General features: G+C 34.1%; 1 protein-coding gene across 2 annotated transcripts; it reads left to right on the top strand.

The window, feature by feature from the left end:
* Positions 1 to 348: 348 nt before the first annotated feature.
* Positions 349 to 11,676, top strand: LOC123214082 (BRASSINOSTEROID INSENSITIVE 1-associated receptor kinase 1-like). Of its 2 annotated transcripts, XM_044633794.1 has the most exons (11): positions 349 to 707; positions 1,067 to 1,199; positions 1,293 to 1,364; positions 2,052 to 2,195; positions 5,570 to 5,641; positions 5,761 to 5,835; positions 5,942 to 6,018; positions 9,035 to 9,163; positions 9,279 to 9,620; positions 9,940 to 10,334; positions 11,084 to 11,676. In XM_044633794.1, exons 1-11 carry the CDS (start codon positions 620 to 622, stop codon positions 11,393 to 11,395), a joined length of 1,839 nt encoding a protein of 612 aa, XP_044489729.1. In that variant the 5' UTR covers positions 349 to 619; the 3' UTR covers positions 11,396 to 11,676. The 2 variants fall into 2 exon arrangements, with proteins under 2 accessions (XP_044489729.1, XP_044489728.1); XM_044633793.1 differs by lacking the exon at positions 5,761 to 5,835.
* The last annotated feature ends 3,791 nt before the right edge of the window (positions 11,677 to 15,467 follow it).

Here is a 15,467-nt window from a genome sequence, read left to right as displayed (position 1 = left end):
AAACCTTGAACCGGACAAACGTAGTTCACCCATCCTTGTATCTTCCATTTGACTTGAAAAGTAATAAAAGACTTCGCGCGTGCATCTTTGACCCGGTTACTTCCATGCTCGGAGTGGTTGTACTTGTTTTTTTTATTGAGTCAATTTACCCCCTGAAGAATGGTTAATTACAAAAATTCCTCTCAGGTTTTTTAAATATCAAAAGCGTCATATACCGGTAAATTTTACTAGTGAATCTGGAAATTCTGAACAATCAATAATAATCTTATCTAATAACGACAAAAAGACCATAGGGGTCTACTCTACACAAGGAAAGGAAAAGTCTTTCTATTTGTTTAATTGTTTTATCAAATGAAGACTTTAGGACGTGTCCCTCCTCTCTCTGACTATTTACGATAATATTGAACAGCCCTCCATTTTCTTTCTCTATACCTTCGACCTCCACCAACCAAAGTCTCTCAATACGATCCATCTCCTTCTCTTCAATTCATTTCTATTGGAACAACTTTTATCAACCTTTTTTTTTTTCTATCGATTGCTGATTAGGTTGGGTTTTCGAATTTAAGATTTCTTTCCTTCTAGATGGATATTTTGACATTTTAGTCCAACAAATTTAGACATGGAGAAATCGAACAGTTCGTTTTGGGCGCTTTTCTGGTCGATAATTGTTTTTGATTTGGTTTTGAGAGTTACTTCTAATGCCGAAGGTATGTATCGATTTTTGTTCTATTTGGTGATTTGCTTGTGTTGACTTACGAAATAAGTGTTTTTTTCTTGGAATTATTTCATGTTTAAACATTAAACGAATTAAGTTGCAACACAGTAGCTATTTTGAAGATGTTGGGTGTCAATCAATGGGTTGACTTGGAAATTCTGTTGAGTTGCAAAATTGACTTAGGAAATAAGTGGTTTTCTTGGAATGGTTTCTTTTTTGTTTCTGCTCTTTAAATGTTAGAAGGATTAAGTTGCAACATTGTGGCTATTTGGAAGATTTCGAGATTGGGTTGACCGGGAAATTTCTCAAGTATCGAAATTAAGTAAATTTAAAAGAACTGAATTTTGACAGGTGATGCTTTGAATGCGTTGAAGACAAATTTAGCTGATCCTAACAACGTTCTTCAAAGTTGGGATCCCACCCTTGTCAATCCCTGCACTTGGTTTCACGTCACATGTAATAGTGATAACAGTGTAACGCGTGTGTAAGTTTATTATATTAATTTGTATTTGGAAACAATTTGCTTTGTGTTATGTTTATGCAATTACGATGACCTTGTTCTTCATTTGTGTTCTAGTGATCTTGGCAATGCAAATCTATCTGGTCTACTGGTTCAACAGCTGGGTCAACTTCCAAATTTACAGTATTTGTAAGTCATGTCTCTCTTTCTGGTTGTTACTCTGGCATTAGCTTGAGAACAATTACTTGCAAGGGTTAAACACGTTTTGTTTCTTGCAACTAAACTTGGTATTAGTAAAATTAATCTTTCTTGTTATTTTCCTGGTTGATTTCAAGGCTTTTCTCCGAGGTGATATGGACTTAACTTTAAGGCTACAATATTTAATTTGATGAATTTAATGAGGCCATCTGTGCAAGCTGGAATTCTTGTAGTTTCATATTTATAACTTCTGTAGAATAGTAATATCTCAAGATCATAATAATAATCTGAGCAGGGGGTTTCTGAACTGCCAATGTTTTAACAGGTGGGAGTTTTGATCCAAACTTCATATGTTATGATTCATTTATGGAATGTGTTAATGCCCCTTGAATGCTTTTATTGTAATTAAACTAATGTTTTTGCATATCTATGTTTCCATCAAATGATGCTTTATCATATTGGCTTTTATAGGATATAAGAATTTTTCAAGTTTTTTCTTCATATTTGGTTGTGTAAGTTTGTCTTATGTTTCTAGCTTTTTGAAGATGTTTGGTTGTATTACCTGCAAAAAGTGGTGTTGCCAAGTGATACTAACAGTCATTGTATGTGTTTCTATTGAGCTTCTTGTCTACCTTAACACCATTTTTTCTTGAATCATTTAATCAAATTTTAATGCAGGGAACTTTATAGTAATAACATAAGTGGAAAAATCCCAGAAGAGCTTGGAAACTTAACAAACTTGGTGAGCTTGGATCTGTACTTGAACAAATTAAATGGTCAGATTCCAACGGCATTGGGCAACCTTAAAAATCTACGGTTCCTGTATGATCACTTATCTTTCTTGTTGCATTCTTTATTCTGCATATCTCATGTTGCTTTATTTGTTCAGCATTTTAGTGTCAATGGAGTGGCTTGTACAGTTTGATAATTTTATCAGTCAATATATTGTTGAATGGACTGTATTGTATTTGTGGTGAAACAATTTGGAAAAAGTGAAAATTTTCTGAAGTTTAATACTTTAATTTGCAAAAGTAAAGCACAGAATACTTTTTTAAGACATAGCCTCGCTGGTATTCTCTGAATATGGCACTTCTAAAAATCTATTGGTGTTGATCTGTGCTTTTAGAATAAAGTTTAATTCATAGATCACTGGTTCCATTTAGAATTCTTATGATATTGAAAGCTTGATTCAGATATAAGTGGCTGGAATTTTTATTGCTAAACGTATTGCCTGCGTTACATTTAGGTATTCCAATCTTTTGCTGTGTAATACATGTTAAAAATTGCAATCTGTTGGGTTCCTTTGTCGTACTTGGTGATCTTTGGATCTTAAAAATACTTTACCTTCAAGCTAGAGTATCAGGATATCTATACCAGTAGTCCTTAAGAAACATTAAATTATATTTGTTGAGTTCAAAGTCTGATTAGGCATCTAATATTCTGGAATGATATATATTTGAGTTGCTCTTTTTTCATTAGAAAGCATGATGTTTTATTGAATTTAATTTCTTAGTCAATAACCCAAACTTAAATCCGATCTGAAGTCTTGTTAAGCTAGGGCACTGCATGGCATGTTACACAGGAATTGCTTTATGGGAGCTTAGTAAGCAGTTGTATAAATTTTGGTTTTGTCATTTTAAACATCAAAATCTAGCAAACATAATTATTGATAATGTTTAATGTAATATTTTGTCAATATTAATTTTAGAATAGTAAAAGATTGGACGTGCCCTGGTATTAATTAATTTACCAGTTTTATAGTTACAGTTGGTTGCATAAAGTTATTGATTCAGTACTGTGATTTCCCTTGTTTTGCATAGTTTGAACTAAGTTAGGTTGAAGGATGAGAATTTTAGATTTATCAAAATTAATTGCTTGGGGAACAATCCCATTATTTTTATCATAGCCCATGGAGGAAAAGAAACAGTTGATCTTTTATGCGGTGGAATGTGCTGTGAGAATTATTTTTTTTCTCTGGTAAGTTGCAGTGAGAGTTGTTAAATATGCCTTGTTATTGGAAACATTTTCTTGGTTCTTTTTTGAATAAACTGTTCTGTTTTTTTAATGGACTTTTTAGATTTTGTAAATACTACAGCTTTTCTCTTTTTCTTCTACTTTTTTCTTTTTTTTTTTAGTACAAAGCTTGATGACCTTATTCTGGCATTCTTTTTTTCAGTAAATTTGTTACTTTAACGGTGGGGGGGGGGGGAAGGAACTCAAAAAGACATTTTGTGTTCTTTAGTAATTTTACTTGATCATACTTATTTTAATTGTTGGCTGAGGCCAAGAAGAGATAGAGAGAAAGACGAAAGGTAATGTTGTCATGATTCAGAAGTTGTAGGACAACCTACAAGTGAAATTATTAAACTAATGTGATAAAAGTAGATATAGGAGTTTTCTAGTGGTTTGAACTGTGCCATGAATAGATCCTATGAAGTGTGTTTGAACAATAACAATTGCTACTGGAGTTTTTAAGCTGTACAAAGAAGAAATCTTAAAGAAAAGAGGCAAGAACAGGAAAGAACGTGATGAAGAAAGGGAGCAAGAAGTTGTTAAATGTCCTTTCTTTAACAATAAGCTAAACAATGGAATTTTTTTTTTGATTGATGTCTGTGAAAATACCAGATATTTTTGGTGTAGATTGCCTTGTTTTACTGAACCCGATAAGGTAAGGATTCCTGAAACTGAGACATAGGAACTTTAATGGAGAAAAAATAACCTGTATCAACTATTAACCCGAGATTATCGTCACAACTTGACTCCCAATTTGTTAAAATACTCTTAATGTGCTGAATAGACAGCTGATATGTAAGCCCCTGCCTGAAATAATGGCAATCGCATTTATAAATAGTTTTAGAAGAGCCTTAGATTAGAAAAAAGGAAACAATAATAATAATCACAGATACTAGGAAAATCATCTTCTTACATAGCTGCATCCTGTGGACCCAATCTGATTTGATATTAAAAAAATTTGCAGAAACATTTTCAGTGACTAATTCATAATGAAAGAGACTTTGTAGGATTACATGCATTGCACCCATCTAGCATGATTACCTATGTCTGCGTAAATGATTTGTAAATTTGGTCACAATTGTTCTAGGCTTGAACTTTGTATGCAAGTTACCCTGATTCTGAAATCATTTTCCTATGTTCTCACTGTTATTATTTTTATTTTTACTTGTCCACTATAGTCATGTAACAAAGAGGAAATATGAGGCCTTCAATACGATTTCTGCTACTGGAAGTTCAGTTGAATGAGATTGTTTTAACAAATAATGATATTCAAGCTATACTGGCCTTTTATTTGTAGTATGGTAGTGTAGAAATAATGCTAAACAACCATTCAATTTATTTTCTTTTTAAATATCTCTTATGTGAAGGAAGAAGAGACTAGGAGGTAACCTAGTTCTAAGTTCGTGTTATAAGTGATGAGGCTTAGAAGAGCAACAAGAAGATTAAGGAAAAGGATAAGATATATAGTAAAGTTGGAAGCAAATACTTGACCCACATCATAACGATAAAAGTCACTGTATAAAGAGTAACTTTGTAAATCACTTAGATGATGTGAACACACATTTTGAGTTATGGTGTGATATTGGGGGATTCAAAATTTCTTTCTTTCTGAAAAAGCTTAAATTTTAATTCTATTTGATCATTGAACATCGTGTAAAGCTTCTTCCACCACTTTCATAGCAGTGTAGGGCAACATGTGAAAGTTTTCTTTTGCCAAGGCACATATTTAACAATAAGGGAATGATAGTAACATTATTTTATGATGGGAATTCTAGGTTGGGGCAATTTTGCATTGAAGATGTACTATTATTAGTGAGGCTTTGTACAAACTGGACCTTAAGTTTTAATTTTTTTTTCCCCTAAATTCCAGTCTTATGATTGCTACTCATGCTTTTAACTCATAGCCTATCTTTAGTGTCTTACTTCTGTTCCAACCTCATTCATGATTTGTCTGGTAAATGAGACTGATTATTCATTTGTTTTTGTTGCTTGAGTGAGTACAAAGTACAATTTAGTCCTTGAGGAAATTATATGCACTGTGCAGTGGACTTTCCATCTCTTATTGTGTGAATAATTGGAATGTATACTTTAACATTGTTTTTGTTTTGACATGTTTAGTTATTGGTGTTGCTTCAATATGCTTTTCGTTATCTGGAATAACAGCTTTTTGTTTTTTTGCATAGGCGACTCAACAATAACAGTTTGTCTGGAGAAATTCCGAGGTTATTAACTACTGTTTCGTCACTGCAAGTCCTGTGAGTGCTTAGCTAATATCATAATTTTTTCCACATTGAATAGTGTTCCCTTTGCGTCAGCATCATCTAGCATTGTATTTCTCTAGAATGTGACAGTCATTTCCCCACGTGAAATGTAGTGATCTTTCAAACAATAACCTAACGGGAGATATTCCTGTCAATGGATCCTTTTCACTGTTCACTCCATCAGGTTTGTTACAAGTCTATTGATTTCTTTAATCCCCCAGCTGAATAGTATTGGAAATACAGTGACCTGAAATTTGTTGTATGATAAGCTAACTTTAATATATTTTTTTGCAGTTTTAAAAATAATAAATTTAATCCTCTTCCAGTATCTCCACCTCCTCCCATTCAACCAACGCCGTCTGGTCCATCAGGTTTGTGATTACATGAATTTCTATTAATCAGTTCTTGATTGACAGTGGGATCCGTCCTCATCCCCTAAGCAAAATGTTTTTTTTCCATGTAGTATTCATTATTTCTTCCCATTTCAAAATTTTCATCTTGACCTGATAAATTAATATATAGATATATTGGCTTGTTATGTTACAATTTATTGACCTACTTGGTACATCTTCAAAATATAAAAATGTTAACTGCCATGAGCAATAGTGTGTTTGAACCACGTATGTGGCCTTAGGAGACAGACAATAAAGGGCAATTGGGGCATGAAAAGCGTGAATAGGATAAGGCCAAAAATGGGAGGACTACTGACAAAAAAGGTCCACTTGCCTTAAGGGAGAAAGAAGAATTACTAATAAAAAGAAGGAGGTGAGGAAAGAAAGGGGAGACATCGATATTGATATAGGTAGGTAGTTTCAACTGACTAAGAGGAGAAGTTTAACCTTTCAAAATCTAAACAACCTAGGGAGAGAAATCGGCTTTTGGAATAGTTGGAGTGAGGAGTGTTTTGTTGTCTTTGTTTTGTAAACCATTGTTACTCACAAACTTAATTAACAAGCAATATTAATTTCTCTTCTTTCCCATAGTTCACCTTTGATTCCTCTAATTATATTGGTTGTGGAATTGGTATTCGTTGGGGTTTCTAACAAAATTAGTATTAGAGTTATGACGAGAATGGAGACCAAATTAGAGGGAGTGGAGGAGTTAGAATTGGTGAAGAATAGGTTGGATGGGGTAGTCGAAAACTGAAAAACATGAAAACAAGAATGGAGAATTTAGAAGGAAATGTAGAGACAATGAAAGACTATCTTAGGAGTTAAGGAGATGATGGTGCACTAAGAAATACCTTGTGGTGAGCGAGAAAAAGTGTTGCTTGTGCAATCTCTATTGTGTCGCAATTGTCACTAGTGAGAGAGATGATGCCACTTTTACTAGCAAGAAGTAACAAACAAATAAGGTTAGGAGAAATTGCAGTTGGAGAGGGCATCAGGAATGGGAAGTGACGATTGGTAGTTGACGATGAGACACACCCTCTCAATGACTAGAGTTATCGATGTTCATCAAAAAAGATCCATTAGGGTGGATCTTTTGGGTAGAGTGATTTCATGTTGAATCGCATAGTTGACACCAAAAGGTTGACATCAACAATGGTTTGCATGGAGGGAGTGGCCTTGAGCTAGTTACAGTAGAGGGAGACTATAGTTCTGTTCAACAACTGGGACGAATTGAGGAGGGGCCTATTACAACGATTTCGAGGTTGAGTATAGGTGTAAGTTTAAGCGATTGTCGGCACCACTCTGAAATGTTTTTGACAAGTTGTTGATGGAAGCCTTTGTGAATGGACTATAGGAGGAGATTAGGCCAAGGAGGAGACTCTACAGATCAATAACCTAAGAGGAAAGGATGGACAAGGCACAAAAAATCGAGGATAAAAACTGGGTTATGGAAAATCAACTCGAGCTGGGACCCATCCATCTTAGATCGAGGCTAGATAACCCATAACTGACCCAAACTATTTCATCCTTATTAACACCTACTAACCCAACCCAAGCCATCAACAACGCTCAATGGCCCACTACCATACTAACCCCTATCCATGTCACTTTCCTCACTCAGGCCCAAACGACCTCACCCTTATAAGCCCAAATGTTTACCACTCAAACCCATACCCATTCAACAAACCTAACCCAACCCAAAACTAAACCCAATTCACCTACTCATCATCAAATAGTTCCAAGTCACCTGAAATTAATCAACTAGATATTTCAATAGGCCCGTACATGAACCCTATCAACTATAGTGGGTTAGTTTCAAGTGCTAGAAAGGACAAGAGTTTTCAAAGGTTATTCGATGCCAAAATTAAATCGAACTTGGAGAAAGGGTTATATTTTTTATGCAATGAGAAGTATAGGTTGAACCACCGTGTTAAATTTTGGCAATTGCAAGTAATGATAATGAGCGAGGAGGACAGGAGAGAAGAAGGGGAATTCGTTCGTATGGAAGACAAGCAATTAGAGATGGGTGACATTTGATGGGATGTTTAAATTAAAAATTGTTTGACTTTAAATTTTTGTTCATTAACTTAAAAAAAAAAATTAAACCTTATTTCAACACCTCGAGGTTAAGGACAAGGTTAATCTGATAGGAGTGGGTAATGTTAGGACCATGTCTGTGGCCTTAGGAGACAGATATTAGAGGACTGTTGGGGCATGAAAAGAGTAAATGGGAGGAGCACTGGCAAAAAAGGTCCATGTGCCTCAAGGGAGAAAGGAGAAAAACTGATAAAAAGGAATAGGTAAGGAAAGAAAAGGAGAGAGCAATGTTGATATTGGTGGGCAGTTTCAACTGATTAAGAGAAATTTATTTTGTTGAAAGCTAAACAACCTTGGCAGAGAAATCAGCCTTTGGAATAGCTGGTGTAGGGAGTACAATGTTATCTTTGTTTTGTGAATCATTGTTCTTCACAAAATCAATTAACAAGCAGTATCAATTTCTGCTATTTCCCATAGTTAACTGTCGATTGCTCTAATTGTATTGATTATGGAATTGGTATTTGTTGGGGTTTCTAGCATAGTGCTTTTGTGAAAATCAGACTGAAAGCGCCCTGCATCTCAGGCTACCATGGATTAGTTTTTAGTTTGATCAGGTCTCTGAGACGTGCAGACTGTTGTACTTTTTTAAAATTTGCTATGGAATTTATAGTTTGTCTAAATTGCATAATCAAAGTTGTTCATTTTGGAGTTGAAAATGTAGAGATGCTAGGATTCAATTTTGAATTTTGACTGTGTTGACGTGCCACATTTTCAAGTTTCCTTATTAACCTGAAAACTGTGTTCACCTGAGCTTTCTAACTCCCAATGTCAAAGAGGATGAAACAGTTCATTCCACTGATTGCTCACTCTTGCTAGGTTTGTGTGGTTGAGAATTGGATTCTTATCGTGAATAGAAATAACTGAATATATCTATATGTTTCAACTGCTGTACCATTAGGTAACAGTGCCACTGGAGCTATTGCTGGGGGAGTTGCTGCTGGTGCTGCTCTGCTGTTTGCTGCCCCTGCAATTGCACTTGCTTATTGGCGACGTAGGAAACCACAGGATCATTTCTTTGATGTACCTGGTTAGTTACCTAAAAATTTAAAAAAAAAAAAATTGGCAGAAAGAAGAAAGGAAAATAATGCATGTTGATCATAAAGTTGTTGTATGTGATGTTTTTTTTTTCCCCCTTTTTACAGCTGAAGAAGATCCAGAAGTTCATTTGGGGCAGCTCAAAAGGTTTTCTCTACGTGAACTACAAGTTGCAACAGATAATTTTAGCAACAGACACATTCTGGGTAGAGGTGGGTTTGGTAAGGTTTATAAAGGTCGCTTAGCTGATGGTTCTTTAGTGGCAGTAAAAAGATTGAAAGAGGAGCGCACCCAGGGTGGGGAGTTACAGTTCCAAACAGAGGTAGAAATGATCAGCATGGCTGTTCATCGAAACCTACTTCGTCTACGTGGCTTTTGCATGACACCCACAGAACGATTGCTTGTCTATCCCTTTATGGTTAATGGAAGTGTGGCATCATGTTTAAGAGGTATGCTTGTTATACCTTATTTCAATGTTCATTTCAAATTTTTGTTTTTTCCATTGCTTTGTTGCAATGTTTAAATAATACTTATTATACACATTCCAACGCTCCATACAATTTTATGTGAAGCAACTATATTATGGAGGGGTGCTTTTAATAATTTCTGAAAAGATTGGGTGGAACTGGAAAATGTTTAATTACTGATGCAGTTTGACTAAAAACCTGTAGTATCCATTACTTATTTTAAACTCTTTTATTACAGTATTTTGAGTTTCTTGTGTTTATGATGCAAAATCATTTTGTCATATGATGATGTGTTATCTAGAGCGGCTGCAATCACAAGCACCACTAAGTTGGCCCATAAGGAAGCGGATTGCATTAGGAGCTGCGAGGGGGCTTGCTTATTTGCATGACCATTGTGACCCTAAGATTATTCACCGTGATGTCAAAGCTGCTAATATATTGTTGGATGAGGAATATGAAGCTGTTGTTGGTGATTTTGGGTTGGCCAAACTCATGGATTACAAAGATACACATGTTACCACTGCTGTACGTGGGACAATTGGGCATATAGCTCCAGAGTACCTATCAACAGGAAAGTCATCAGAGAAGACTGATGTTTTTGGGTATGGGGTCATGCTTCTTGAACTCATCACAGGACAGAGAGCTTTTGATCTTGCTCGGCTTGCAAATGATGATGATGTGATGCTTCTTGATTGGGTATGTACTGTCTGTTGTTCATCCACTCTGTTCTCCTCACATACTCCTACCTCCAATTATATTTTGCATTTCAATTGATTACAAGTGACCGTACTGCATTTCTTGCAAAATTGTAGTTTCTTGTGATTTCTGGTTATTGCTGCCATTGCTTGGCTAAGGGAGGTAGTAATAGCACACCGGAAGTTTATTTTATAACTTTATTCAGTGGAAAACTAATAGAGGGTTCTAAAATGTTGACATTGTTTAGGTATTTTACAAGTTTTTATGGCAGAATTATTTTTTGATCCTTTGAACTTACATTTTAGTTCTTTAAATTTCTTTTCATACATGGTTCCCGGTTTCAAACTAATTGCTTTAGGACTCTAGGCACAGAGCAAACGTTTTTGATAGTTGATTTTGGCTATATTAGGATGACTGAAATTTCACTTATCTGCTTATTGTTGAAAAATTGGCATATTGTTAGATATGGGAAAGCTTTAATGTTCTTTTGACTGCCCACAGATTGTCTCCTGATATCAATTTTATTTATGCTGATGAGACTTTTTCCTCAAGTAGTTTCCAAAATGAAATTTATGACTGAGGCTCAACTAGATGATTCTTCTGAATTAGGAGGTTTTCATTTAGTAGTAGCGTAATTAGTGTCCTTTGGAATTTATAACTATCTGTGTGCACTTTAAATCATCATTAGAGAAACAGGTCTTCTCTCAACTTTATTTTTTTTCCTTCTGATATCAACTTCCTTATTTCAGGTAAAAGGACTTCTAAAAGAGAAGAAATTGGAACAGTTGGTCGATGGTGATCTACAGGGAAACTACATTGAGGAAGAAGTGGAGCAGTTGATTCAAGTGGCTCTTTTGTGCACACAAAGCTCACCACTGGAGCGACCAAAGATGTTGGAAGTGGTGAGAATGCTGGAAGGCGATGGTTTGGCCGAAAGATGGGAGTTATGGCAGAAAGAGGATATGCGGCAAGAGTTTAACCACATTCACCACCCTAATACTAACTGGATCGTCGATTCAACTTCCCACATCCAGCCGGACGAATTATCCGGTCCTAGATAATACCTCTGTGCTTCCTTTTGAAACCGCAGTCTGCATTTGGAAAGTGATATTGTCCACATTTGTGCATATATTTGATGTTCCTTTTTTTTTCTTCACATTTTCGTTGTCCACTATCCGGTTTATATCAAATATTTGTTGTATCAGCTCGGCGATGTTGTAATTTATATAGGGCTGCCAACTGAATTTTTTGAACTTTAGTTGCTAGAAAGTAGGACGGCAACCACACTTGTTCTGTATTGAAAATTTAGTAATTGTTACACGAGAAAAGCCATCTTTCTCTACAGGACAACCTCGGCTTCTTATTCCTACATGATAACAATTCATTTTGCCATTTCATTATGTATTTGATGCAGAAAAAGGTTGAAATGGGTCATGATTTTGTTTAAGTAGATGATGGGATGTCACACTTGTTCTACAACATAAGCATTATAATTAATTTTCTTCAGGATCTTGTGAGGGTTATACTTCTTTTACTTCAATTTTCCGTAAACACGAACTGGTGGTCTCTCTTTCTGTTAAGTATACCATCACTCGATCTCTAACCTTGAACACTTGACGCTTTCTATGCTTATCGGTTGTGGCTTAGGTTAGGTTACTCTTTTCGAAAGTTGGTTGCACTTCTTGGAACATGTCTTTGTAACTCTCAACCAATGTAGAAGTGACGACACTTGTTCCTCCACCCAGAGGAATAGAAAAGATTTAGTACATGCCTTGCAATTTTGGTGTAGACAATAGAAAATTACTCTTACCAGTTGATTAACTAATTGAGCTATTGTAAGCAAACTCAGATTGAGATAATAAGAAAGTCCCATTACCTTTTATTACATCTACAAATGCAACGAATTAGATTACCCAAGATTTGTTGACCACTTCAATTTAGTCATTAGTTTGTGGTTTAGTGGTGCTACTAAACTTCAATTTAGTTTTGAATCTGTTCAATAAAGTCAACCAAAATGTTGTCAAAAACTTGCAATCCATGTCCGATGTAATGGATAACGGTACACCATGCACACAAACAACTTCCCTAAAGATATGCTTGGCCACATGATAAGCATCAATTGTCTTTTAGTAAGGAATATAATAAGACATTTTAAAGAATTGATCGACTATAACAAACAATTGGCCACCTTGTTGATTTGACACATTTCTCTTCAATTGTGGCTAATAGTAACATTCCTACATATCCACTTAAATTACTAGGGTGTAGCTCGCTAATCAACTTTTGACATAAGGAAATCCTGAAAATGCATAATCTTTTTTACCTTGAATAGAATAAAGACCCATCTCAGGCTGAGAACTCACTCATAGGCTAATAACGTAAGCACTTGGCCCAAATTTGCTTGAAATCTTCATCTCCGTCATACAACTCCTGGAGTTGATCAAAATCAAGAGCCTCGGGAGCAATTTCACTAACAAAACAAACATCGGCTAAATGTGTCAACCATCCTATTATTCACGTGATTTATCAACAATAACATAGTTTAGACGCTCAAGATAGGATGTTCACCTTGCTAAATCATAAATGGCATTGGAATGCACTTTCACGATCCAATTTGCCTATAAGGCCTACATAAAAATCCTTCATACTCAGCTTCCACTATAGAATCTATTACAATTTCTATTTTAAGGCAATTGTAACTAATGCATGTAATTTGACTATAACAATTTACAATCTAGTTATAAACATCACTGTACCCTCAAACAGTGAATTGATTTTCTTCATAAGTAATATATATATATATATATATATATATGTATATTTTTTAGGAAATCCGGGATATTTTAACCATTGTTCAATGATGCTAGTTTGAACACAATCAATATCTCCTATAAGTGCTCGAAGCATATGAGATACAATCTGACTTTATGATATCGTGTACAAGATAAACCTAATAGTGAACGCTAATAAAATTCATTATATATTATCTCTTATTTCTCGTGTCCCATAGCATAACCTCCAAGAGAGACATATACCGTGTGACATGTTAAGGGATCCTTTTGGATTCTCCCATGTTGAATTTCTTTAGCACCTTGTCTAGGTATACACTTTGATTTAAGTTTAGTAAATTATACGATCTACGATAATAGATCATGATAATGAGATATAGAGTACCTCTTTTAAATCTTTCATGAAAAAAGGTTGGATAACCAAGTTTTCTACCATCTACAAGTACAGTACGTATTTCATTTTTGATAGGCAATGTAATATAAACATGCAATATCAGAAATATCAAGTTCCAACTAAGTGTTGCATATAGAAGATTCCTATTAGTCTTGATAAAAGTCAAAAGCTTTTATGGTTTTGTTTAAACAAATGTTCTAGCTTTGCAATGCTTTTCTGAGTCCATAAATGGAACTCATTATCTAACATACTTGATCAAATTATCTTTCAATTACAAAACCATTGACTGTGGTGTAATCACATCCATTTCAAGGTTCGTATCGAGAAAAGCGATACTTGACCTCTAATTGTCATTAATTAACCACTAAAAAAAACTAAAATAAAGCCAAACTAAACACTATAGCTTAACTTCAAGCCTCAATCACAATTGATTTGACTTAAGCAATTGAATTAGAAATTCTTGTAACTTCTCTCACAATGACTTATTACATAATTTATTAGGGATAATAATAGCTAAAGTTATCAAAATCAAACTATGGTTTTTCTATCCAAGAGATTAAACTTTCACATTTTTATAATGAAATAACCAAACTTTCAAAATTTTCAATTAAAGGATTCTAACTTTTAAAATTTTCTATTGAAAATATCAAACTAATCACATTAGTTTTAAAACAAAACAAAACAAAACAATCTTAACTGCATTTATTCAGTACATTCAATAAGAAATATTAAAAGTTTTGTCCTTTTTATAGGAAATTTTGAAAGTTTAGTTCTTTTAATAGGAAAATCTTAAAATTAAGTCTATTTGTTAGGAAAATTAAAGAGTTTAGTCTTTTCAATAGATAAAAAAAAAAAGAAACAAACTTTAGTTCCTTCAATAGAAAATAAAATAATAATTCCATACATTAAAGTATTATCCATAATTTATTATGAACTAATTTGAAATAAAAAAATTTTGATTATGAAATAATCTATTTTATATAAAGGAACCTAAATTAAGTTCTTTTTTTTTTATAAACGATTTTTCAATTAAATGAGTAATATAATAAAAAAATCAAAATTAAGAAAATAGTGACACCTGCGACCCATTAGATATATAAATCTCTTAACTATTTTATAGAATGGATTGATTAAATAGGGTAGTAACCAAAGGGTCTCATCGCGACAAGCCAAAAATATATTTAGCTTGCTACAATAAAACACTACAATCAATGACCTATCTAAACACTTCACTAGGTAACCAACTAATAATAAGTAAATTTCCTGTTTTGACCAAAGGTTTTCCCTAAAAGCTTTTTGCCTCCTTGATGCTAAAATTAAATTTTATTTTAAAAAACTTACAATATAAAGGTAAAATAACAATTTTACCATTAATAAATATTGAAAAAAAACCTTTTTCAAATCAAGCGTTAATGTTTAAAAATGACAGTTTAACTCTCTTAAAATTTTCTAAACTTGTATTTAAATCTCTAAAATCGTAGCTATCATTGCCTTTCACCATCATTGTTGTCACCAATCCACCCAAGACACAATGGCTATTGAGAACAACAAATATGTGTGACAAAGAGGTGTGACAAAAATTGAAAAAAGATTAAGCCACATTGTAACACCCTCAACTACACTTTAGGGGTCTTATTATCCTTTCCATATGTTCAAAATAAAATTTGGTAGAATCAAGCCAAAAACATAAATGATCATGTGTTTGTCTTGATGTACAATCGTGACCTATGAAGGGTCACTCCCGTGGTTGTGTTATAGGTATGCGCCTATACTTTATGACCATACATCTACTAATTTATAGACTCTAAATTAGTGAAGGTTTTGATGAAGAAAAGAAAGTCAGGTGAATATAAATAACACCTTTCTCTCTTAGAAAAAACCTAGTTGCCATTGTTTTTCTTTTACTTAAATAAAGAGAGAGAGATCATTTGAGGAAAGAGAAGCAACCAG

The sequence above is a fragment of the Mangifera indica genome, chromosome 4, assembly GCF_011075055.1.
Source record: "Mangifera indica cultivar Alphonso chromosome 4, CATAS_Mindica_2.1, whole genome shotgun sequence".
NCBI lineage: Eukaryota > Viridiplantae > Streptophyta > Magnoliopsida > Sapindales > Anacardiaceae > Mangifera > Mangifera indica.
This window is presented reverse-complemented; position numbering and strand designations above follow the sequence as displayed.